This window comes from Panthera uncia (genome assembly GCF_023721935.1).
Source record: "Panthera uncia isolate 11264 chromosome C1 unlocalized genomic scaffold, Puncia_PCG_1.0 HiC_scaffold_4, whole genome shotgun sequence".
Lineage (NCBI taxonomy): Eukaryota > Metazoa > Chordata > Mammalia > Carnivora > Felidae > Panthera > Panthera uncia.
The window spans coordinates 63,123,431-63,148,871 of NW_026057585.1; the positions used below are offsets into that span (position 1 = coordinate 63,123,431).

At 37.5% G+C, this 25,441-nt stretch overlaps 1 protein-coding gene across 1 annotated transcript in view; it reads right to left on the reverse strand.

The window, feature by feature from the left end:
* ZYG11B (zyg-11 family member B, cell cycle regulator) overlaps positions 1-25,441 on the reverse strand; it is a 92,858-nt gene that overhangs the window by 30,514 nt on the left and 36,903 nt on the right. Inside the window, exons 3-12 of the mRNA XM_049617174.1 lie at positions 24,624-25,378; positions 16,083-16,223; positions 13,258-13,434; positions 11,839-11,903; positions 7,711-7,810; positions 7,398-7,448; positions 4,767-4,928; positions 4,614-4,661; positions 244-441; positions 58-110 (exon numbers count right to left, since the gene is read on the reverse strand). Of these exons, the coding sequence (XP_049473131.1) occupies positions 58-110; positions 244-441; positions 4,614-4,661; positions 4,767-4,928; positions 7,398-7,448; positions 7,711-7,810; positions 11,839-11,903; positions 13,258-13,434; positions 16,083-16,223; positions 24,624-25,378 (1,750 nt within the window). The remainder of the gene's footprint in view (positions 1-57; positions 111-243; positions 442-4,613; positions 4,662-4,766; positions 4,929-7,397; positions 7,449-7,710; positions 7,811-11,838; positions 11,904-13,257; positions 13,435-16,082; positions 16,224-24,623; positions 25,379-25,441) is intronic.

A 25,441-nucleotide genomic window follows, 5' to 3' on the forward strand; every position in this document is an offset into this window, starting at 1 on the left:
TCCAAGCAAGCGAAATGACTAGGTTAAGGGCTTAATATTAATTATCTTGCTAATTACCTGTATGCTACCATCTCACACTCTGGAGTTGGCCATTTCAAAATAGCTGAATGCTGCAAGACACAAGACACAAAAGAAAGAATACAATATTTATTTAGCACTGCATTATTGCATTATGAAACTCTGATAGCTTAACTACAATGAATGTTTGTTTGTATGCTTCTAGAAAACACCAAATGACCTTACCAGATCATCCAGAAGAGAATTCCTCTGGCTACGGCTCAATGTCCAAGCTTGTTCACCTCTAGATATTAAATGGGCAATAATTCCAGCTGCAAAGTAACTGACTTCCACTTCAACACTATGCAGGAGGCTACTGATGTGGTCTATAAAATCTTTCCACATTAGTTCAGAATGCAATTCTTGTACTTCAGCTATATTATTCTGGAAGAAAAGAAGATATAAAAATTGAAGTAATATGCATAATGGCTAAATGACCATTTGTATTCTAAGAAGGAACAGAGATTGTAACAATTTAAACACATATCTGCAGGGGCACCTGGGTTGCTCAGTTGGTTAAGTGTCTGACTTTGGCTCAGGTCATGATCTCACAGTTTGTGAGTATGAGCCCCTCATCTGTCAGTGCAGAGCCCGCTTCAGATAATCTGTCTTCTTCTCTCTCCCCTCCCTGACTTGTGCCCACGCATGTTCTCTGTCTGTCTCAAAAATAAATAAACATTAAAAAAAATAAACATGTATCTGCATATACATAAAAGGTGAAGACTTTTGTTATGTTAACACAGTGTGCTTATGGGTGATTTATTTTCTCTCCTCCCAAAACAATAAAATAATACAGAAACAGTAGTGAGTTCCTTTTTCAGGCAAAATGATGAGGTGGATAACCTAAAAAAATCCCCTGCTATAAAATATCTAGAAGTGATAGTGGGAAAACAGCTAACAACCTTTATTTATTTGTTTGTATATTTATTTTTAAAATGTTTATTTATTTGAGAGAGCATGTGAGCACAAGGGGGTCGGTGGGCAGAGAGAGAGGGAAAGAGAGAATCTAAAGCAGGCTCCGTGCTGCCAGCACAGAGGTTGGATGTGGGGCTCGATCCCATGAACTAAGACTTGATCATGAGCTGAGCCAAAATCAAGCGTCAGACACTTAACTGACTGAGCCACCTAGGTGACCCAACAACCTTTAAATATGTAACCTGCTGGGATAAAAAGCAAATAGGGAACCAAACCAGAGCAGTAACAGGCCATCACTGACTTGTAGAGTCAAGAGCACTGGGTTTTAATAGCCATGCAAAGGCAGAAAGTAAGGCTAAAAACTGGAACTAAGACTTCACATATAAGACAAGGATTTTCAAAGTATCACACCTCAGAAAAAGAGTAGACTGACATAGGTGAATGAAAAAGAGGCCTATTGTAATCTGGGATCTGGCCTAAAAGGAAAAGTCTTCTCTTGCCATTTTCAATAAGGGGCTGTCCTCATGCAAGATTGTAGTTCAAATTTATACCATCTGTTGGTCTGGAGAAACTCCAAGCTGAGAAGCAACAGTAACAGAGGTTGAAGAAAAACCAGTAAAGTTTGGTTATCAAGAAAGCAGAGAGGGGTGAGTGTATCAAAAGGACAAAGGGATTAGCAGTTCTGAATAATGTGGAGAGCATAAATAAAATGAAGGCAAAAAAGCATCCCTTTGAGCAATACAGTGATCGTTTTTTAAGATTTTTTATTTTTTATTTATTTATTTATTTATTTTTCAACGTTTTTAATTTATTTTTGGGACAGAGAGAGACAGAGCATGAACGGGGGAGGGTCAGAGAGAGAGGGAGACACAGAATCGGAAACAGGCTCCAGGCTCCGAGCCATTAGCCCAGAGCCTGACGCGGGGCTCGAACTCATGGACCGCGAGATCGTGACCTGGCTGAAGTCGGACGCTTAACCAACTGTGCCACCCAGGCGCCCCTAAGATTTTTTATTTTTAAGTAATCTCTGCACCTAACATGGGGCTTGAACCTACAACCCTGATATCAAGAGTCACGTGCTCTACCAACTCAGCCAGCCAGCCACCCCTCATTATAGTAATTTGTGTCTTAAAAATTTCACAGCCTCAGACCTCCACTGAATGCCAAAGTTTGACTGCTGGCCTATATAAGGTAGACGTTTTATCTGGGCTTGGGATGTGATGGCTTCCTTACACAGTACATAAGGAAGACCTCTGTTCGCATGGGAAACAACTGAGGGGTTTCCAATTTAGACTATGGGTCTAAAGGATCTAAGATCCAACTTAACATACTGCTCTGAAGATTAATCCTCATTCTTAAAACTTAATTTGATCTACTATGAAACAATAATTTTCTTCCTAACATGTTGATTCCATTTCTTAGGAACCAAAACACTGAACTTTGGATTGTTAAGAGATTACTTGTTCCTTAGCTTAAGTCATTTTATAATAAATGAAAGTGAAAGGCATCATGTCCAAATGTATTGTCTGTAATGACTAACAAGTTTTCTTCTTCAACTATGAAAAAGAGGGTAGAAGAGACAAGTTTAACTATACACTACATGAATGTGTATAATCTATTTTTCCACCAGCATCAATGATTAATCATCGCTCCTCTCTAATCTCACATATTCAAATATGAAAAGGCATTTCCATTCATTTTTCTTCTTTCTTAACATTTTATTTACTGAGAGAGAGAGTGCATGGACCCATGTGTGCATGCGCAGGGGGTAGGGCAAAGAGAGAAAGAGAGAGAGAATCCAAAGCAGGCTCCATACTACACACGGAACATTTACAAAGATCATATTCTGGGTCATACACAAGTCAATAAATTCCAAAGGACTCACATCAAAGTATGTTCTCTGACCACAAAAAATTTAGATGCAACATTTCAAAATAGGTTATTGAAAAAAAAATTCAAACACAAAGTAACGGAGAAAGATCTGGAAGAAAGCACACCAGGTTGTATTAATATTAATTACCTCATGGAAATGAAAATGATTGAAGTCTGGGGACAGAGTCTTAAGCTTTTCAAATACACTTTTGCACTGTTTCACTAGTTATAATAAACATGTATTCTTTTTGAAATTAAAAAAAGCATTTTTAAAGCCCTATGGAAGCTCTCTTAAAGCCTTATGGAATACTTAAATTCCACCTTTCCTCTTGTGGTGATGTGAACCAACTTCTGTATCTAATAATCCCTATGAACCCTGAATAAAATAATCAAATACCTTCATTTATTTAATACTTCCCTATTTCTGGGAATTTAGGTCTTTTTACATTTTCTACTTTTTTTTTTTAAATTTTTTTTAACATTTATTTATTTTTGAGAAAGAGAGAGACAGAGCATGAACAGGGGAGGGTCAGAGAGAGAGGGAGACACAGAATCTGAAACAGGCTCCAGGCTCTGAGCAGTCAGCACAGAGCCCGACGCGGGGCTCGAACTCACATACCGCAAGATCGTGACCCGAGCCGAAGTCGGACGCTTAACCGACTGAGCCACCCAGGCGCCCCTACATTTTCTACTTTATATTAACCTGAAGCTACAGTGAACAGATAGGTCTTCTTTAAATGCCAGCCCTTAGCTTTCCCCAAAATCCATCTCTCATTGCTCAGTATCTCATACTCTTGCATCTATAAAACAAACACTGATGTATATATATTTTACTCACTAATCTATGCCTCCCATGATCTAATTCCTCAAAAGCACAGATCTGCTCTAAAAAGAGCTTTTACCACACAGGCATGTTTCTAATGTTGCGGTGATTAAAGTTAACAAAACATTTGATCCTTCACCTTTATCTCAAATCCTAGAGGGCTCACTATGTTTTTTTAATTTTTTGTGTGTGTGATTTAAGCTCTTTTTTTTTTAGTTTGTTTATTTTTGAGAGAGAGAGAGAGAGAGCATGAGTGAACAAGGGGCAGAGAGAGAGGTAAAAAGAGAATCCCACGAGGGGCAGAGAGAGGGAGAGAGAGAATCCCATGCAGGCTCCACACTGTCAGCTTGCAGCCTGAAGCAGGACTCAAGTTCACCTGCTGCAGGGCCTGAGCTCACCCGCTGCAGGGCTCAGAGCTCACTGGAAACAGGGCTTGAGCTCACCAGAAGCTGGCTCGAACTCACCTTATGCCGGGCTGGAACTTACAAACTGTGAGATCATGACCTTAGCTGAAATCAAGAGTTGGGACACTTAACTGACTGAGCCACCCATGTGCCCTTGGAATATCTAATTTGTTAAGCAGTCTTTTAAGTAGTAATTATTAATTACCAAACATAGCATGTGAGAACACTTACAATTTAGTGAGATTTTTTAATGACATTTTCCCCCTGATTATAAAAGTAAAATTGGCCCACTATAAAGCTTTGTATTATTCCAAAAAATATAGAGAAAATTATGTAATTTATATTTTTGCTTTTAATGTGGCGAAAATCCTAATATGTATACATTGTTTTATGGCCTGCTTTTTTTGCCACTTCATTATATTGTATATATTTTCTGATGTCATTAAGTGTTTACAAATAGAGAAACAACTTTCAATGTATTATCTCAGAAGAAAAATAATTAATTACAGCTTGGAATTTAGCAGGAAATATTTATATCTTACCAAAAGTCCTAGAACTTTCTGTTGAATGGATGACTCAGTTGGGAAAGACTGTAAAAAGAAAGAAAAACCTGTAACTACGTAAAGAATCAAATATAATAAATGAATATTTTAATCAATCAATGTCAAAACTATAGGCTAAATTCCCATTCTAACCTCTAGAACCCGCATGAAGAGTTCTAACCCTTGGTTTTCAATAAAATGTCTGCAAGTGGTTGGAGATTCGTCTGTGAGGTTCCAAAGTGCACTCAAAGTAAACTTCAAAGTAGTGTCCACTGAATTTTGATTGGTTTTCTGCTTCACTATTTGAAGAAGTTGCTGAAAGAAGGAAAATACAATGAATTTCTTATCACTAAGCTGTTACTACAATTGGTGGTAATAATTACAAGTCATGAGGATTGGTCTTGTGGCTTAAAACATTTCCTAGAAAGGTTTTTATAAGTACAACAACCAGCTTCTTGGATAAGATTTTTCCTTCAACAAGAAAAAATATATAGGATCTTCAGAAATCCTTTATTATTCTCATCATCCCTAAAATCTAATACCCTGTAAATAAAATAAAACGCAAAATGATTAAAGCTTAGGACAAACTATCTTACCCAATCAGTCACAGCATATATTCATTTCAGATCCTGGGATAAAAAAAGTGGAGGGGGAGAAGGGGAAATGAAACTAACATTTATTATAAACATCAGCAAATTATATCCTATATTGTAATACTGTTATACCCATTTTTTGGGGAAAGGAAATTGTGAGAAATATTAAGTAATTTGATCATAGTCAACTTAGTATGAGAAAATAAGAACTGGGAGACCTAATTCTATATAATTCTAAGTTTTCCTTAAGAAAAAAAAAAAGGACAAATTACATATAATAGTAAGAGAATTAAAATCTACATTGGCTTTGAATAACATCACAGCTTTGAAATTCCCTTTGTAAATCATTTCTACTATAGCCTTACCCTAAGAAATTTAAGTTTGAAAAGTGAATGTTTTGAGACCTAGATAAGGCACCCATAACTCCATTTTTAGATAATAATTTGGGGGGGGGGAAGGGTGCTCCGCTCAAACAGATACAAGAAAACATTAACGAACACTATTACTTAACGTTACATACAATTCAGGAAAAATTTTTTAAGAAACAAAAACATCTAGGTGCAATTATGTAACTTAATAAGCATAGTGCCTAGGAGTGTGGTACTAGAATTTGCATCTGTGTAACCTTGTTTGCTAATTTAATTCTTTGATTCCTCATCTGCAAATTGTGGATGATAATTAAGAGCTTCAAAAAAAGAAAAAAAAAAAGCTAGTGATTACCACTACTACTGCTACTAATTTCTGCTTCAACTAAGCTTAATTTTCCCCCAAAGCATGTAAGTGGATGACTTCCTTAAAATCTTTAACTATACCTCCAGCCAAAATTACTGAAACACATACATAGCAATAAATAGCCATATTTAAAACTAAAAATATCATTCCTGAAAATAGTAAAAACTAAGTAAAAGTAGCATCCTTTTCTACTTATCTAACATATATCGTATTTTGTGCTAAGTACTTAGCATATATTCCTTCTTAATTTTTTTTTAAAGTAAGCCCTATGCTCGATGTGGGGCTTGAGCTAATGATCCCAAGATAAGAGTCACATGCTCTATTGACAGCCGGTCAGGCACCACCCCTTCAATTAATCTTAATTTCCTTTTCATTTAATCTTCATAATAACTGTATAAGGTAGTTTATAGAAACTACAGCTAGTAAGTGATAAAATTAGGAATAAACCCAGATATGTTGACTCCAGAATTCCTACTCTTTCTATCATACCATCAACAGCATTCTCCTCTCTTTACATTACTATTTTCACTCATATTGCTATTATTATACTTAGTAGATTATATTACAACCATGTCTACATAACTATTTTCTCTACTACTTCTTATAGACAGACTACTCTTATGAACAGAAATTATAGATATAATTCGATGTGAATCCCTCATCTAGTAAGGTGGTAGAAATTTGCTAAGTATCCTATACATATTTATCAAAGGAATGACTTTCTCATTATATACATAACTCGTAAATCATAAAAAAAAGGGAATCTTTCGGGGTGCCCGGCTGGCTCAGCCGGTAAAGCGTGTGACTGTTGTGGGTTGAGCCCCATGTCAGGTGTAGAGATTACTTAAAAATAAAATCTTAAAAAGGGGAAGTCTTTCATTTGCCTTTTCTATCTACCATTATTGTTCACACACATCATGACAGGATTGTAACAAGAAACTCTGAAGTGGACTGCTTTCCTCCACTCTTCCCAAGAACACTGTTTATATTTATTTTCTTTAAAGCTTTTAAACTTTTCATTGTTCACTATATCATCTCCTCAACTGAATGTAAGCAAGCAAAATCATTTGTCAGTTATCTAAATTATCTTTTCCCCCCAAAGCATGTAGCACAATCTTATGCCTATGGCAGTGTCTACATTTTCTTCATAAATAACAAAATAACAGAATTTTAGAACTAGATAGGATCTTAAGGCTTATTTCCAATGGTTCACATGGTTCCAATGGTTCACATAATTTGTCTAAATTGACAAACTGAGTTTACAAGTTAGATCCTAGGTCATCAGACTCCTAGTTCAAGGCTCTTTCCACCTCTGTTAGGGAATAAAGCTACCTCTATGAAAATAAGTGAATACATCCAGTTAAAAGTAATGAAATACCAGAAGATAACACAACACTGCCTGAAAACAATGAAAATGAAAACTCTCTAATGATCTGCATAGAGGGTATAACAGACTTACCCTGACAATGAAGAGTTCAGCACCAAGCTGTGCAGTTTGTTCTGTAGAAAGCTGTAAGCAAGCAGATGACAAAGTAAATGTCCAAGAACTCACTAGTTAGTGTCAGTTTAATAACATTCACTGTAACAAACTCTAAAGGTCAGACTAAAATCTTTGATTAACATGCAGTTCTGCAATATTGAATGTAGACTGAACAAACAGACTGGCGAAGAGGTGTACTAACTTTTCTGGCATATAGATTTTGGGGGAAGTAGTAACTGTAATGGGAAATAGCTGCCTACATAAAATTATTCAATCATAGGAGTTCAGGTACCTTGGCAGCCAGGATGGAAATGATAGCAACTGCCATCCTTTGCATGTTTTGATCCTCATGGTTGCAGAGCCACTGCATGACAAGCTTGGCTGCTTCAAACCTGAAAACACACAAGAGGGTTTCATGAATGAATCCTGGAGGCTCAAGCACAGCCTTACAGCTCTAGCTGAGCTGATGCTACAGTTCAGGTAGGTGCGAAAGAAAGGGAAAATTCCTCTAACTGATACAGAATAACAATTATACTTCGTGTTCTGGAGCCGGTGCCTCATTATTAATTCTGAAACTTTGTAAAGAAACAAGAGTTTGGAAAATATCAAAACTATCCGGCATTCATTTTCTAGATTGTAACATATTTCTATTCTGTAGTGATTTCTACACTGTATTGAGTTTTTTCTGGGTTCCTTACAGTACCTAGCACAACAGAAATAAATATTCATTCATTCATTCACAAACATTTATTGAGCCCCTGCTTTGTTCCAGATATTGTTCCTGGTGCTGGAGATCGAGTAGTGAACAAAACAGTAGAAATATTTCTACTCTCATAGAGCTTACATCGCAGTATGGACACCAGATCATAAACCAAACAAGTAAAACCTATGGTATATGCTATAGAGATAAAAGGAGTAAACAGGTAAAAAGGATAGGAAATGTTGAATTTTAGGTACGGTAACTAGGAAAAGCCTCACTGAAACTTTTAAGGAAGTAAGAGAGCTGGCCATGTGGATATCTAGGGGAAAAGCATTCCAGGCAGAGGGAAAGGTAGATACAAGGACCCTGAATAGGGAGTATGCCTGGAGGTTTTGAGAAATAGCATGGAAGCCAGTGAGGCCAGAACAGAGAGAACAATAAGAAGTGTAGTACCAAGAGATGAAGTCATTAAAAAAAAAAAAATTTAATTAATTAATTTAAAAAAATTTAAAAAAGAGATGAGGTCAGAGGTAACAGGGGGACCAGATCTTAGTCTTTGTAAAGAATTAGCTTTTATTCCAGATGAGATGGAAAGTCATAGAAAGATCCTAAGCAGAGATATGACATGAACTGACTTATATTTTTAATAGGATTATCCTATTAGCTGTGTTTAAAATGAACTTCAAGAAGGCAAAGAAAGAAGCAAAGACAACAGTTCAGAGGCTGCCACATGATTCAGGACAGAAATCACTTTTAGCCCAGTCCAAGTGGTAGAAATGGAAGTGAAGAGAAATGGTTGAATTCTAGATATATTTTGAAGATAACTGGCTTTGTCAAAGGACTGAATGTGGGGTGTGAGACAGGAGAGAAATCAGGACACCACCACAGAATATATCTGATTATCTTACCCACAATTTCATCTTTCAAGACTCAGCTCATATATCACTTCCTCTGAGAAGCTTTCCTTGACAAGTTTATCACTGCCTTCTCACTGCTCCTTAGCATTTGTTTGTAACTCTGTCAGAGAGCTGTGGTTGTCTGTAGCCTCACCTGTTCCTTGGGGTAAAGGACCATATCCTATCTAGCCCTCTTTACCAAGAACTCATTATAGAGCTTTACACACAAACAGTGTTTAATACATGCTGGCTGAATTATAGTGATATAAAGTACTCCTCTGCAAATTCCATCAAATTTACTGTTGCCTCCTTTCTATTCCCAAGGCCATCTCTGATTGTTTTATGACAGATTCCTAATGGGCCATTCTGCCTCCATTGTTTTCCCTTCAATTTGTGTCTACACATCAGTAATACATAAATCTGTCAGAAAACTTAGTTATGATGTCACTCCTGTATTCACAGTATTTTTAGACTCTTAACAATGGGCCCATACTTTCACATCTTTTTTCCTGCCTACCCTATGCTTACTGCTTGTTAGTCCCCAAACGTGCCCTAGTTATGAGTTAAGATAGCTTGATAGTTAACAGCACAGATTCTGAACTTCCTTGCATTTTGGGGTTTGAATTTTAGTTCTACCTAATGTTGCTGATATAATAAAATAAACTCTTTTTTTTTTATTTTTTTTTAATCTTTATTTATTTTTGAGAGAGAGACAGCGTGTGAGCAGGGGAGGAGCAGAGAGAGAGGGAGACACAGAATCGGAAGCAGGCTCCAGGCTCTGAGCTGTCAGCACAGAGCCCGACGCAGGGCTCGAACTCACGAACCATGAGATCATGACCTGAGCTGAAGTCGGATGCTTAACCGACTGAGCCACCCAGGCGCCCCTAAAATAAACTCTTTTACCATGTGAAGCAATGCCATAAAGTCATTAAGCATATCACACACACTGAATTCAGTCTGGATTCAAGTATCATTTCTACCACTTACTAACTTTGGGGACCTAGGGCAATTTCCTTAATCGCTATGAACTTCTATTTTTTCACCTGCAAAATGATAAGATCTATTCTATAGGATTGTTGTGAGGATTAAATGATACTACACATAAAGCTTAAGATTTAGTATGGAACTTGGCACATACCAAGCTTTTGATAAAGGTCATTTTTTACTGGTATTATTATCAACTTCTTCTGTGCCTTTATTTGTGCAGTTCCCACAACATAAAACAATCAATTCAACCAGCTCTCATCTTCAAAGCAACACAGCATGGATGTAAAAAGTAGAGGTTCCGGAGCCATTCTGGATTTAAATCTAAATTCTGCTACTTGCTATCTTATCACCTTAAGAAAGCTACTAAACCTCTCTATGCCTCTGTTTCTTCATCTATAAAATTAAGATTACAAAAGTAACGATTTCACAAGACTGTAAGGACTGAATAAGCATAAGTAAAACATTTAGCATAGCATCTGGCAATAGGAAGTGCTTTATACAGGTTAGTTGTTATCTTTATGATCTCAAATGCCATCACTAACATGAAATCTTTAATGATCACCAATCAGATGAAATCTTTCCCTCCTCGTTTGGGGGCCCAATGCATTCTGTCATCTTCTTCTATGAAAAATTCTGTCTTCTGTTATACTCATTTTTCATTCATTCATCCACCAAACATCCACTTAAGCACTAGAGACAAAGAGATTAACCAATCACAATCTCTGACCACAAAGAAGCTCAAATCTAGCAGAGTGCATTGGCTAGAGCGGAGGTAAGTAAACTGTAGCCTACATATAGTGATTTTAATAGCTGTGGGTCCAGCTGCCTGTTTTCTAAAGTTTTATTGAAACATAGTAAAATCCCCATTTTTTATATATTGTCTATGACTGCCTTGGAGGTACACTGGCAGAGTTAAGTAGTTCCAACAGAGACCCTATGGCTCATAAGCCCAAAATATTATTTGCTGCCCCTTTAAAAAAATTTGCCAAATCTTCAGTTAGTTGATACTTTTCTTTTAGGAGAGTGACTATGTCCTTCCTACATATGACTTCATGTAATCAGTACAGATGCTCAATATTTATAAAATAAAATTAGTAATCTACATGAGATAGCTGTTGTTATATTTTTATCCAAACTATTTATTTGAAATAGTAAATGGAACACCTCATTCCTCAGCTGTGCCAGATAACAGTGTACTGTTACCTGAATAAAAGTAAATCACAGTAAAATTGCTGCTTGAGATATACACTTTTCATAAAACCACAAAATGCCACCATTAAAAAATTATATTTAAAATATTAAGATGACAAAAAAAATCACCTTTTTAGCTCTCAAATCACAGTATCCTAGAAAACAAGGGAATCGTTTATACTTATTTGAATCCAACTATCTAACCTCCCTTAACCTCTGGTTAAGAAGTTTCTTCTATAACTCAGTATCAAATAACAGTAATAATAAGAGATATGATACAGAGAAAAGAACTCTGGACCTAGAACTAGAAGACTTGAGTCTTTCTAGCCTTGTAGTCACTAGACACAAAACTCTGATCAAGACATGGAATCTAAATGCCTCGGATTCTTCAGCCTACAATATTGTGTGGATATTCTAAAAACCATAATATAAAAATATACATTTTTAAGCAAAGGGCTATGAAAACAGGGGCCAATCTGCTATCAGGAATGTCAAAGTACTAAATTAGAGAAAGTAGAGTTAGCATTTCATAAGTTAATGCACAATCCCATCCACATAATTAACTGTACACCAAGGATATCCCAACTGGTAAGAAATGGCCCAAGACAGATTTTGCCCCATTTTACGTTCTAGGGCTATCACTTGCCTGTTGAATGGAACATCTTGAAGGATCCGGTCACTGCAAAGTGAAAGGAGGCAATTCTTCTGTAACTAAAGAACCAAAGGGAGAAAAAAATTCCTGAATGAAATATTGCTTTGTTATTTTTTAACCAGGGGTAGCCTTTATAAAAAAAGGTGGCTGATGAAATACCAATGATTTCTTACAACTTTTATTCTGCCCACCTATTGTTGAAAGACTAACTTCCACTGGACCCATACAAGTTTACTTGCACATTTTTTTTTTTTGTCTCCATTAGACAAGATAGGATAATAAACAGAATTAATACCAGCTAATCTCCTTCCCTTCTGGTGGCCTTTGGGTGGATCTTGCTTTTTCCTCTGTCCACCTGGCTTCCAGAGGCCACAAAAGCCAAAGCCTAAAGTTCATCCAATTTGGCAACTGCTCTCAATGAGGGAAGCTATCTTTAATGATTCACTCACCAATCTGGGTTGTCATTTTTACTTGGTTTTTCACCTCTGAGTATTTTTTTAACATAATTTTTTTTAATGTTTATTTATTTTTGACAGAGATAGAGAGGTAGCATGAACAGAGGAAGGGCAGAGAGAGAGGGAGACAGAGGATCCAAAGTGGGCTCTGTGCTGACTGCAGTGAGCCCGATGTGGGGCTTGAACTCACGAACTGTGAGATCATGACCTGAGCCAAAGTCAGACACTCAACTGACTGAGCCACTCAGGCACCCCAACCTCTGAGTATTTTTTATTAATTTATCAACTGCCTGCTAAATTTTAATTAAAAATATAAGGGTACCTGGGTAGCTCATTTGGTTGAGCATGTGACTGTTGATTTCAGCTCGTCATGATCTCACGATTCATGAGACTGAGTCCTGCGTGCTAATGGGAGTGAAGCCTGCCTATGATTCCCTCCCCTCTCACCCTGCCCTCCCCCTGCATATATGCACATATGCTCTCTCTCTCCCAAATTAAATTTAAAAAATTTTTTTAGTATAATTCAAGCAACATTTTTAGTTTTCATCCTGAGGACAGGACAGGTTATGTAGTCTACCATACTACTAGAAACAGAATATCCACGTCTTACTCGTTTCTGTATCCCAGTACTTGATAGTGCCTGGCCCAGAACAAATAGGCTATGGCTGTTTGCTGAAATTATCACAAACTCAATATTGAGGTGGAAGATGTGTTTTTTTATGGTTTGCACTATTTCCCTCAACATTTGGATTTAAATACTTTTAGGCAGGGAATGCACTCTTTAGTTTTCTACTTTTCTGTTGTCCTACACTCAGTCATACCATAAATTTATTACTTTACAGCCTGTAAAGGCATTTGAAATTCTAGTCTTGGTCTACTAAATTGAACTTTATGGAGATAAGGAGGAGGGTAGGGGATACTAAAAGGACTACTTGATTAGGAATTTCCACATGCTTACCTGCTGGTGATTGGGAAAATGTTCCATGGCTTTGAGCAGCAAATGGGTCACATCGGCCAGCAGTCGGACAGGCATTCCTGCAGCAAGATCTTGCTTAGTTAAGTTAAATACACAGGCGCTTGCAGCAAGTTGTACTGGCAAATTCATAGGGTGGTTTCTCATCCCAGTAACCACAAGCTGGAAAAAAAATTAGTTCTTTTTATTTACAGTATAAATACAAAACCTCTTAACGTAGCATCATACTTTGTTATCTATGATAATTTCTATGACATCTTATCTTTTTTATCCTCAAGTGCAAAGAGCCTAGGGCATAGTAGTCACTCATCAACATGTAGTTCCTGCCTACCTGGTTCAGGAAGGTATCAAGTTGTTCATGTTGGGGTATTTTTCTGTTGGGCTGATGAGTTTTCTCTATTCAGATAACTCATCTTTGTATTTCTCAGACATAGTACAGTGCCTATTATACACTAAGCACTAAATAAATTTTTATTGACTTTATAGTAAACAAGTGGCAAACTTTTCATTTTCAAATCCCGACATTCAGTTCCTTGAGGACACTGCTAAAGTTACAGTACCATAAAATCCATTCACTTCCCTCTGGGCCTAGATAACCACTTCTCATCTTTTCCTCTCTCCTCAAGCCTCCCAATCTTCACTATCAGCTGAAGACCTTGCTTCCAATTACACTGAGAAAATGAAAACATTCAGAGAAGACTTTCGGATTCTCACTACCACATGTATCCCCTTTACCAGTATACAAACACCCAAATGCTGCCTTCCTGCCTACTACCATAGAGGATCTTTTGGGCTCATCTCTGAAAGTAGGCCCTGCACTTATATGCTAGATCTTTCCCTTCTTGTTTACTCAAGGACATTGCTCCAGCTCTTCTTCCCTCTCCTATATCAATTTTTCATTCTGTAGTGGATCATTCATATTAGCATAGGACAAACAAGCTATTTTTCTCCCATCTTAAAAAAGAAAAAAAAAAAACCTCCTTCTTCGGTTAACTATCATCTTTTTCCTTTGCGCTCTTTTGCAGCTAAATTCCTTAAAAGAATTGTCTATATTCTTTTAAATTTCTCTGTACCATTCCCTGAATCAATGAATAAGTATTTTAGATGAGGACTAGAGGTCCTTTGTTGCTCAGGTTCACAGTAACCAAAACCAAAAAAAGATAATTCATATAGCAAGTACCAATATCCTCTGGTATATATGGAGGGGATGACAGGTGTTGGGGATAATAGCATCTCAGTGATTGAAATGTTAAGCACCCCATTCTCAAAATTTAAGATAACTGGCTGGTCAAGTCATTTTTGGCTCTGCCACTAACTTACTGTTACATTATTTAATCTCACAGACCCTCAGTTACACAATCTGTAAAATAAGAGATAAAACTTTTCTCTTGGGATTATTGTGCCCACTAAATGAGGCATCAAATATAATACAGTCCTATATTCACTGGCTTCAAATGTGTATAAGAATTATCTTTGGGGATTATAAAAATGCAGATTCCTGTCCTCATCCAGCCCTATTGAATCTAAATTTCTTGGAGTGGGGTTCACAAATATACTTTTATTATTTTTTTATTTAAAATTTTGTTTTTATTTTTACAAACATGCTTTTAAAATAAACAATATTCCAGACTTCTGGTGGACAAAGGCCCACATTCTTTTTTTTTTTTTTTTAACTTTTTTAACATTTATTTATTATTGAGAGACAGACACAGAGCATGAGCAGGGGAGAGGTAGAGAGACGGGGAGACACAGAATCTGAAGTAGGCTCCAGGCTCTGAGCTGTCAGCACAGAGCCTGACACGGGGCTCGAACTCACAAACTGTGAGATCATGACCTAAGCCAAAGTCGGTCGCTTAACCAACTGAGCCACCCAGGTGCCCCCAAAGGACCACATTCTAACAAACACTGCCCTATGCTATCAACTAAAATTAAGAATCTTCCTTTCTTGGGGCACCTGGATGGCTCAGTCAGTTAAGCATCCAACTCTTTTTTTTTTTTTTTTTTTTTTATGTTTATTTATTCTTTGAGAGAGAGAGACAGAGAGAGAGCATGAGCAGGGAAGGGACAGAGAGGGGTAGACACAGAATGTGAAGCAGGCTCCAGGCTCCAAATTGTCAGCATACAGCCCGACGCAGGGCTCAAAATCATGAACTGTGAGATCATGACCTGAGCCGAAGTCGGACACTTAACTGACTGAGCCACCCAGGTGCCCCAAGCATACGACTCTTGATTTCAGCTCAGGTCATGATCTCCCGGTCATGGGATCAAGCCCCAGGTTTGGCTACACACTGTGCCTGGAGCCTACTTAAAAAAAAAACATACTTTCTTGGCCTTCAAAAGCTGTCTGGGTTAAGAGATTTTAATTGAGGAATAACATGAATTAATTATGAAAGCACAGGTGGTTAATAAGTGTCATGGAAAGATGCCTTATGGAATTCCAATATTGTATTTCTTTAAAAAGTCTATATGGAAGCAATACAATGCAGTATTGTAATTCTAGTGTTATAATTCAATTTTCTACTATAGATGGTGAAAAAAATATCACACTGGTCACTGGTTTTAGGTAGTTAAATATGAAGTGGAAGGCAATGATGTTGCTTAATGAGACTACTATAATACTTCAAAAACTTTATGCAACTATTTTCTCTCTCATTTATGGCTAAAAATTAAAATCATACATCATCAATCCCATTACCCACCCCACCCCCCAAAATCCAAAGATTAAATGCAAATTTTCACCATTTTCTTCACAAAACCATCATCTATATCAAGGGAGATAATTTCAAAATGTTCATGTTCCTTATTCTTACCTTTAAAATTTCTGGCTTTGTTTTTTCCATCACATGAGTCAGGCTAAAAAGGTGAAATAGGGCTTCCCGGACAAAGAATGCCCTTTCACTGTACCGCTTCAATGCTTCTGCAATCTGAGTTTCATTGGCTTCTCCAGACACCTTTGAACATAGCCAGAAGATTAGATTTTAGGATTTTTTCAACCCTCTAACTTTCCAAACATCATTTGCATAGATGGCACCCAGGATAACTATGTAAGGCCTGAAACAAATGGGAATGATTACTTTCCAACCTACCCAGGATAGTCATCCTGAGAAGGTGGACGTATGCTAAAGAGATGTTAGATAGGCTTAGACCCCCCTATAAGCCTTTGGGTAAGATTTTCTATAGTGCACCTAAAGTAAATCCTAAGATATTTAACACTATTTATAAAGCCTTACCACGTGATTAGATTCTTATCTCTCCCTTAAGGTAACCCCTTAACTTCCCTAACTCAGTGTTAAAGCTACACTGGCCTTTTTTCTCTGATCTTTTAATTTTTTTTTAATGTTTATTCATTTTTGAGAGAGATTTAAAAAAGCATGATCTCACGGTTTGTGAGTTCGAGCCCCACATCGGGGTCTGTGCTAACAGCTCGGAGTCTGGAGCCTGCTTCAGATTCTGTGTCTCCCTTTCTTTCTGCCCCTTCCCCATTCATACTCTGTCTCTCTCTTTCTCAAAAAATGAATGAAACATTTAAAAAATTGAAAAAACAAAGCAAGGACATATTATTCAAGTCAGGAAAGAGGTTACTTTTGTGGAGAAAGAGGGAGTGGTGATCTAGATGGGGCACACAGAACTTCAGGGTAGCTGAAAAGTTCTATTTATTAACCTGAGTAATGGCCTCAAGTGTGTTCACCTTATTTGCACCTTCTTAAGCTACACATTTGTTATTTATGGTCTTGACATCTGTCTTATTCACATTAAGGTAAAAAAAAAAAAAAAAAGCAAAAACAACCTCTATCTGTCATTCAAGGAGCTAATCTCTTTAAACTGGAAGATAGACTACAGGACAGATGTGTGCCAATTGACACAAGAGCACATATTAAGCATTTATAAGACTGTAGAAATAACAAGGGAAGTTTTTTTACAAATTCTTTTTAAACTATGTAAAATATACACACATACATATTGGTCTTGATTATGTACTCACATATATAAATGGTTATTGAATAATGAAAAATTTCTAAGTGTTCAGTTCTTTTTTAATCATCCTAAACTTTTTCTTAGATTTTCTTAGATTTAGAAAGACATTAAAATATTATGTAAAATAAAAAGGATTATAAGCAGGAAAATGTAGAAAATGTATAACAATGATTTCAGTAATACTTGATTTACTCACATCTGGTTGATTCAACTACTTTTTAATATCTATATGAAATACAGCCTCAAGTTATCTTTGAATGTAAAATTAAAGGGTTTTTGTTACTGGGAATTAAATACTCTAAACAAATTTCACTGCATGTATGTTTTATTCAGTGATCAATACTTCTCTAGCCAGTGATAAACCTTCAAATCAAGTAGTCTGGCTCCTCAAACTATAAGCATCTTCAGTTAAGTCAAGTTCATATGCTAGATGATAAAAAACAAGTACCTGTATGTATTAGTTTCTCAAACAAATTAATTAATTAATTTAAGGTGTGTGTTTGTATGTTTGTCAAGAATGCAAGCCAGGGATGGGGGGGAGAGGCAGGGGGCAAAGAGAGAGGGACACCAAGAATCCCAAGCAGGCTGACAGGAGCTCAATCTCACCAACCATGAGACCATGACCTGAGCCAAAATCAAGAGTCAGACATTTAAATGACTGAGCCACCCAGGTTAAAACAGAGAAAATGTCCTCAACCACTAAATTAAGCCTTGTTAATATTTAATATACTGAGTAAAATTAAAATTTATATTCTAAGGAAAATTTTCCTTTTCTTTCCTTTTTTGTTCTTAAATGTTTATCTTGAGAGAAAGCAAGCAGGGGAGAGACAGAGAGAAAGGGAGAAAGAGAATTCCAAGCAGGCTCCATGTTGTCAGCACAGAGACTGATGCGGGGCTTGATCTCACAGCCGTGAGATTATGACTTAAGTGGATTTCAAGAGTCCAGACACTTAACAGACTAAGACAACCAGGAGCCCCTAAGGAAAAATTTTCTTATAGCACTCTGTATATAACTCTATTATAGCATCTTCCACACTGAATTAAAGCTATTTTAAAATTTATCTGTATCCTCTCCACTAGAATAGAATTCCTCAAGGGCAGAGGTACTAACTCAGACATCTTTAAAAAGTACTCAGTAGGAGACTGTCTTTGAAGCTGTTCCTGAATTTACAACTGAGAGAACATGGGCAGCCCAGAACGCCAGGAGGGGAGATTGATGCTGTGGGAGAAAGGGGTTCATTATGGCAGATGACCTAAAGTGATTCTTGTATAAAAAATTACCAAGTTCAGAGAGCCTTGGTGACTCAGTGGTTAAATGTCTGACTTCAGCTCAGGTCTTGATCTCGTGTTGACATCAGGCTCTCTGCTGTCAGTACAGAGCCTGCTTTGGATCCTCTGTCTCCCTCTCTCTTTAACCCTCCTCTGTTTTCTCTCTCTGTCTAAAAAATAAATAAACATAAAAAAAAAATAATAATAAATAAATAAATAAATAAATAACTAGGGGTGCCTGGGTGGCTCTATTAAGTGTCTGACTCCTGATATCAGCTCAGGTCATGATTGATTTCATGGCTTTGAGATAGAGCCCCTCATCTCATTTTGGGATTCTCTTTCTCCCTCTCTCTCTGCCCCTTCCCCACTCTTTTTCTCAAAATAAATAAACTTAATTTAAAAAAAAATTACCAAGTTCTGGAGCCTGGAGGTACAAGATCGAGGTGCCAGCATGGTTGGATTCTCGTGAAGGCCCTTTTCTGAGTTACAGATTACAGACTTCTCATATCTTCATATGGTAGAAGGAGGGCTAGCTAGCTCTCCAGCCTTAAATAAGGGCACTATTCCCATTTATGAGGGCTCTACCCCCATGGCCTAATTACCTCCCAAAGGCCCCACCTCCAAATACCACCACAATGGGATTAAGGTTTCAATATATGAATTTTGGGGATGACACATTCAGTCCATTACAAACATATACATACATGTGCCTGTACTTGTTATTACATAAGTTGCTTCCTGTATGCTCTATTCAAAACTGTGTGTTTTTCACTTAGCAATATACTTTTGAGATCAGTCCTTCCCAGTACATATAAAGAGCTGTTCGGGGTTTTTAATAAATAAATAAATAAATAAATAAATAAATAAATAAATAAATAAAAGTACTTAGTAAATGTTTTTTGAAATGGATCAACTCTTCTGCCTAAAAACTTATATAGATCTTCACTGAATGTTGATTATTACAGTTCAATATAGGGGTCTTAGTTCAAGGGAGAAGTTTAGCATATAGATTTAAGGACCAAGAAAAGGAACACTCCAATATTTAGAGACCTGGGAGAGGATGAAGAGTTTTTTATAAAAACAAGACAAGAGTGATACCCAGGAAGCTGAGTAAAAATAAGTATTTCAAGGAGGATAACATCAGGGGCTCCTGGGTAGCTCAGCCAGTTAAGCGTCTGACTTTGGCTCAGGTCATGATCTCGCAGTTCGTGGGTTCGAGCCCCACGTCGGGCTCTGTGCTGACAGCCCAGAGTCTGGAGCTTGCTTCAGATTCCGTGTCTCCCTCTCTCTCTCTCTCTCTCTCTCTCTCTCTCTCTCTCTCTCTGCCCCTCCCCCATTCACATTCTGTCTCTCTCTCTCTCTCTCAAAAAATAAACATTAAAAAAAAAAAAGGAGCATAACATCAACTGTGACAAATACCACCTTAGATCAAATAAGATAAAGACTAAGAACTAATATTGGATTTAGCACATTTCCAGTGATTCTCAGGGACTGGGAACCACAGCATGCTAGATTACCCCAAAGTCTGGGAATGAGATGGCCAACAAATCCTAGTTGTGGAGGGGCACCTGGGTGGCTTAGTTGGTTGAGTGTCCAACTCTTGATTTCAGCTCACGTCATGATCCCACAGTTGTGAGATCAAGCCCCATGTCAGGCTCCATGCATGTGGAGTCTGCTTAAGATTCTTTCACCCTTTGTCCCTCTTCCCCATTCATGCTTTCTTTCTAAGAAGAGAAGAGAAGAGAAGAGAAGAGAAGAGAAGAGAAGAGAAAAGAAAAGAAGAGAAGAGAAGAGAAAAGAAAAAAAGAAAAGAAAAGAAGAGAAGAGAAAAGAAAAGAAAAAAAAAAGAAAAGAAAAGATGGTAGTTGTGGAAAAATGGAAGATTCAGGAAGCTGATGGTGACAGGAGAGCAAATTTGGTGGGGAAATACTGACGACAGAAATTCTATGGTAAGTAGGAAAGTACTTAAGATTCTCAAATACAGACAATGAGATGTAGTGGAAAGGACACATGCTTTGGCATCAAATAGCCCAACACAAAGGCAGACTCTAGTATCAGTTGGTTGTAACCCTTAAAGCCATTCCCTCTCACTGAGGGCAATAATACCTCTATCAGAGAGTCAAGAAATCCAACTAAGTAATATACATGAAAGTGTGATAAACAAACCACTTGTTCTTATAACCACCAACTCAGAGTACCACATAATGCCTTATAAGGAATACTGGAGAGTCACAGTGTTTCTATTTCTTACATTCTTTAGTGTAGCCTAAAAAACTGAGGCACGTAAAGCCAAAAAGCCAACCTCAACTAATTTAAAGCATCACACTACTAAGACAATCATTTCAGACAAGTTTTTCATCAACTTTGCTTAACTGGGCGATTTTTTAAAAAATTTTAAGTCTTTTAAATTTATTTTGAGAGAGACAGAGACAGTGCAAGTAGGGGAGGGGAAGAGAAAGAGGGAGAGAGAGAATCCCAAGCAGGTTCCGCCCTGTCAGCATGGAGCCTGACACAGGGCTTGTACTCAAGAAACCGTGAGATCATGACCTGAGCTGAAACCAAGAGTTGGACGCTTAATAGACTGAGCCACCCAGGTGCGCCCCTACACTGGACTATTTTTAAAAAAGAGATTTGGTAATCTCGGCTCTCCTTCCTTAACATGACTATTTTTCAGTTCTCAAATTAGTAAACAAATAACTTAAAAGGAACATCAATTTTTGAATATAGTTGAATAAAGGGCAAAAGTTCCAATGATCTCTTTAAGTATGTTTCTTTTTTTAAAATAATCTCTACACCCAATGTGGGGCTAGGCCTCATGACCCTGAGATCAAGAGTTGCATGCTCTCCCAATTAACCCAGCCAGGCGCCCCCCACCCCATGATGTCCTTTTTTAAAAAAAAAAAAAAATTATTTTAAAACGATTCTCAACTTTAGCTGTATATTGCAATCACCTCGGGAGCTTTAAAAAAATACTGATGCCTGAGCCCCACTTCCCTGTGGTTCTGATTTAATTGTTAAAGCTCTACAAGTGATTTCTTTTAATCAAAAATTTTTTCCAGGGTTGCCTGGCTGTCGCAGTCAGAGTAGCAAGCGACTCTTGATCTCAGGGTTGTGAGTTTGAGCCCCACATTGGGTGTAGATTACTTAAATAAACAAAACTTAAAATTTTTTTCCAGCTTTATCAAGATATAATTGATATATATCACTGTATAAGTTTAAGGTACACAACATGATCGTTTAATACATGTATATACTGTGAAATGATTACCATGATAAGGTTGGTTAACATATCCATCACCTCACATAATTATACTCCAGATGATTTTAATTGTAGTCCAGGTTGAGAATCACTGCTTCAATGTTTACAGAGGTAGAAACTAGACAATAATAGCAAATAAAGTAGGTGCTTCATATGGCCAAGATTTCAAAGCAATAACCGTTCTGTTTGTGAAATCAAACTTGTTTTCACAGAGGCATTATGGAATACAGATGTCCTACTAGCCTCAATTTTGTGACTTAGGCTAATTCACTGAAGAGTCTTTTGGTTTTTAAAAAGAATTAGCAAAAATTTTACTGCTCTGGTATCACACCAGATCCTCTGGTAGGATTTTTGCCTTGAGAATATTATTTAGCTTAATGTACCAGGAACACATTCCTTCCATCCTTCAGGACACAGGTCAAGCTCACCTTTTCTGGGAAATTCTCCCTCAATTCTCAGCACACAGGGATTTCTTCTCTTCTAATTTTTGCCATTCTTTACTATCAGGGCAATTTGCTAGGCAGCAATTTGTAACATTACAATAGTGATTTACATTTTTATATTTCCTTCATCAACAAGCCCTGTGCTAAACATCTGTCTTGTTCCATAACAAGTTGTTAAGTAAGGTCCTCACACTTCTTGTTGCCCTGAACCTGGCTTATGCGATCTTTCCAAGTCTGGCCCTGATGCCTACTTCTCCAGCCTTATCTCATTGCTTTATGACTTTCTACTGTTGCGTTCTAGCCACAGCGGCCTTCTTTAGTACCTTGGATGTACCATGCTCCTTCCTATTACATATATTTACATATATTATTCTGTCTAGAATGTCCTCTACCAACCTACTCATCCTTAAGATTTACACCTACTCGGAGTACCTGGGTGGCTCAGTCAGTTAAACATCCAATACTTGATTTTGGTTCAGGTCATGATCTCACAGTTCATGAGTTTAAGCCCCACATTGGGCTCTGTGCTGACCGTTTGGAGCTTACTTGGGATTCTCTCCTCTCGCTGCCCTTCCCCCGCTTTCTCTCTCTCTCTCTCTCTCTCCCACCCTCCCTCCCTCCTTCCCCCTCTCTCTCTCTCAAAATAAATAAACAAACTTTAGAGAAGGGGCACCTGGGTGGCTCAGTTGGTTAAGCATCTGACTTCAGCTCAGGTCTTGATCTCATAGTTCGTGGGTTCAAGCTCCATGTCAGGCTCTGTGCTGCCAGCTCAGAGCCTGGAGCCTGATTCAGATTCTTTGATTCCCTCTCTCTCTTGTCCCTCTCCTGCTTGCACTCTCTCTGTCACTCAAAAATAAACATTAAAAAAAATTTTTTTTAATTCTTTACAGAAGCCTAAATTAAATCAAGTTTGTTGAACATTCTCATACATAATACTGTGTATCTTCCAGATTCTTAGCACAATAAAGTTTAAAGCATATATATGTGTGTGTATATATAGTATATATAAAAATATATATATGTACGTGATATATATTTAAACATGTATTTAAATGTGTATGTGTGTGTATATATACTTAAAGCACACACACACTGTTGGCATATGATATTTGATTGTCTGACTCCCTCACTAAATTACAAGCTCCATGAGGGCAAGATCACATCAGTCTGGTCTCACCATCAAATCCCCATGTCCAGCACAGTGCCTAGTGCACGGAGGCACATAAACATTGAATGAATAAAAAGAGTGACTCAAAATCATTTTTACATTCTATTTCTTAAGGTCTAAATTTACAAATAATTTAAGAACTGAGATGTTCATAAGATGTTTACAACTAACTTTTCCTTCTCCTTTTTTGAGTCAATGCTGGTTACTCAAAAAAGATACCTTGCCATTTGGGTCACAGTATCCGCTTCTAGGCCATCCCTGACTCTGCTCCAGGTGGGATCAAAAGATGCTTCTGCTTAAGTAGTGTTGGCAGTAGGGGGAAAAAAATGGGGCTCTGGAATTAAACATAAATCCAGTTGTTGGTTCTAACTAACTATAAAATCATGTAATTTCTATGAGTCTGTTTCTCATCTATAAAATGGGGGTGGGGGGAGCTAATACCTATCAATGTAAAGCATTTAGAGGATACAGTGTATATTAGAAAAATATTAGTTTTTCTTAAACTTGCCATTATTCTATCCTTCAAGGTCTGACTCAGATACTATTTTTTCCATCAAGTCCCAGATTCTCCAGCTAGAAGAAATTTCTCCTACTCTTACAGCAATTACACTGATCCTTGGCTTTACAGTTGTTGAGGATTGTACCATCACCATTCCTGTCAGACTTAGCTCCTTGGAGGCAGATCCTGTATCTTTTTCATCTTTCAATCCCAAGCTGTACCAAGCAGATGAATTTAAACTATTAGGCATGAAAAACCTTAAGAAAAGCAAAATTCCACCATTTCTACAGTAAAGATCTCCTTGGAGAACTTGACTTCCCAATGGATACCAATTCAACAAGGAGTTTTTTAAAGCAACCCATTAGAAATGGTATGTTTCAGTGGTTCAAAATGTCTAAACATTACCAGCATGAAAATGATCATTTATCCAGGGCCTACTAGGACTTGCACTTTACATATATGACTATTAATTTTCAGAAGAATTCTGTAAGAATATCTGCTTTACAAATAAAGAAATGGAAACCCAAAAAGTTACATCCATAGCTTGCTCTGAGTCATGAAGCAAGTAAGCTAGGATTTTTATCAGAACTCTCTCACTCTAAAGCAAGGCCTTTCCACTATACAACACCCTCTTTCACAAACATGTTCCATATATTGTTAGACATTCATCTTAGTGGAGTTTTATGCAAACTAAGACATTGGTCAGCCTGACAAAATAATACATTTTTAAAGTCTAACCTTCAAATGTCCTTCGCCGGTGAGGAATTCAGAGTAACCTGCATCAGTGGCCAGCAAACCTACAAACTGCATGCTGGGCCGTTGTTGTATAAAGGCTTCAACAGCTTTATCTGTCACATGCTTTCTCCCAGAAACATCTAGTGAGACAAGGTTGGGTAGGATGTCCTTTTGTTCTAGTAAGCGAAGAGCTATGTCTGATGTAAACTGTTTATCATCTGAAATATCAAGATGATTCAGATGTTTCAGTTCCCGAACAACATCCAATATCTGGGTAGTTGTCATTTTTAAACATTTCAAGTGGTGCATGGTTAGAGACTTGAGTCGGTCTTTGCAGGCCAGCAAAGCTGTGATGTCTGTGATCGAGGTGTTAGAAATATCCAGGCTCTCTAATCTTGGCAACGAGGCAACTTCAGCCAGGTCTTCATTATAAAAGAGAACGTTAGTGATGCTTAATGCTCGAAGGCCAGAAAGCCGGCTGAAGCACCGCTCATAAGGATCTTCGAGGGAGAGAGTTAATGAGTTCAGCACTAGGCACTGGAGATTTTGCTGGATCCATTTGTTACTGCCAAGCCCACTGATGATGTCTGTAATTGTGATGTCAGCATTCACACCTGTGGCATCAAGTTCCACTAACTTGTGGTGGCAGAAGGCTTTCCGGAAAGCAACGGCAGAGATCTTGGCTTTGCGAATGCAAGCTCGCTTTAAGCGCATCTGGTTGCCCCTGAAAATACCTACAGTTCCATCATTCAGTAGACCTGGAAAAAAAAAAAAGCAGCACTTAATTTCAAAAAATGATTAAAGAATTGCTAAAATTTCCA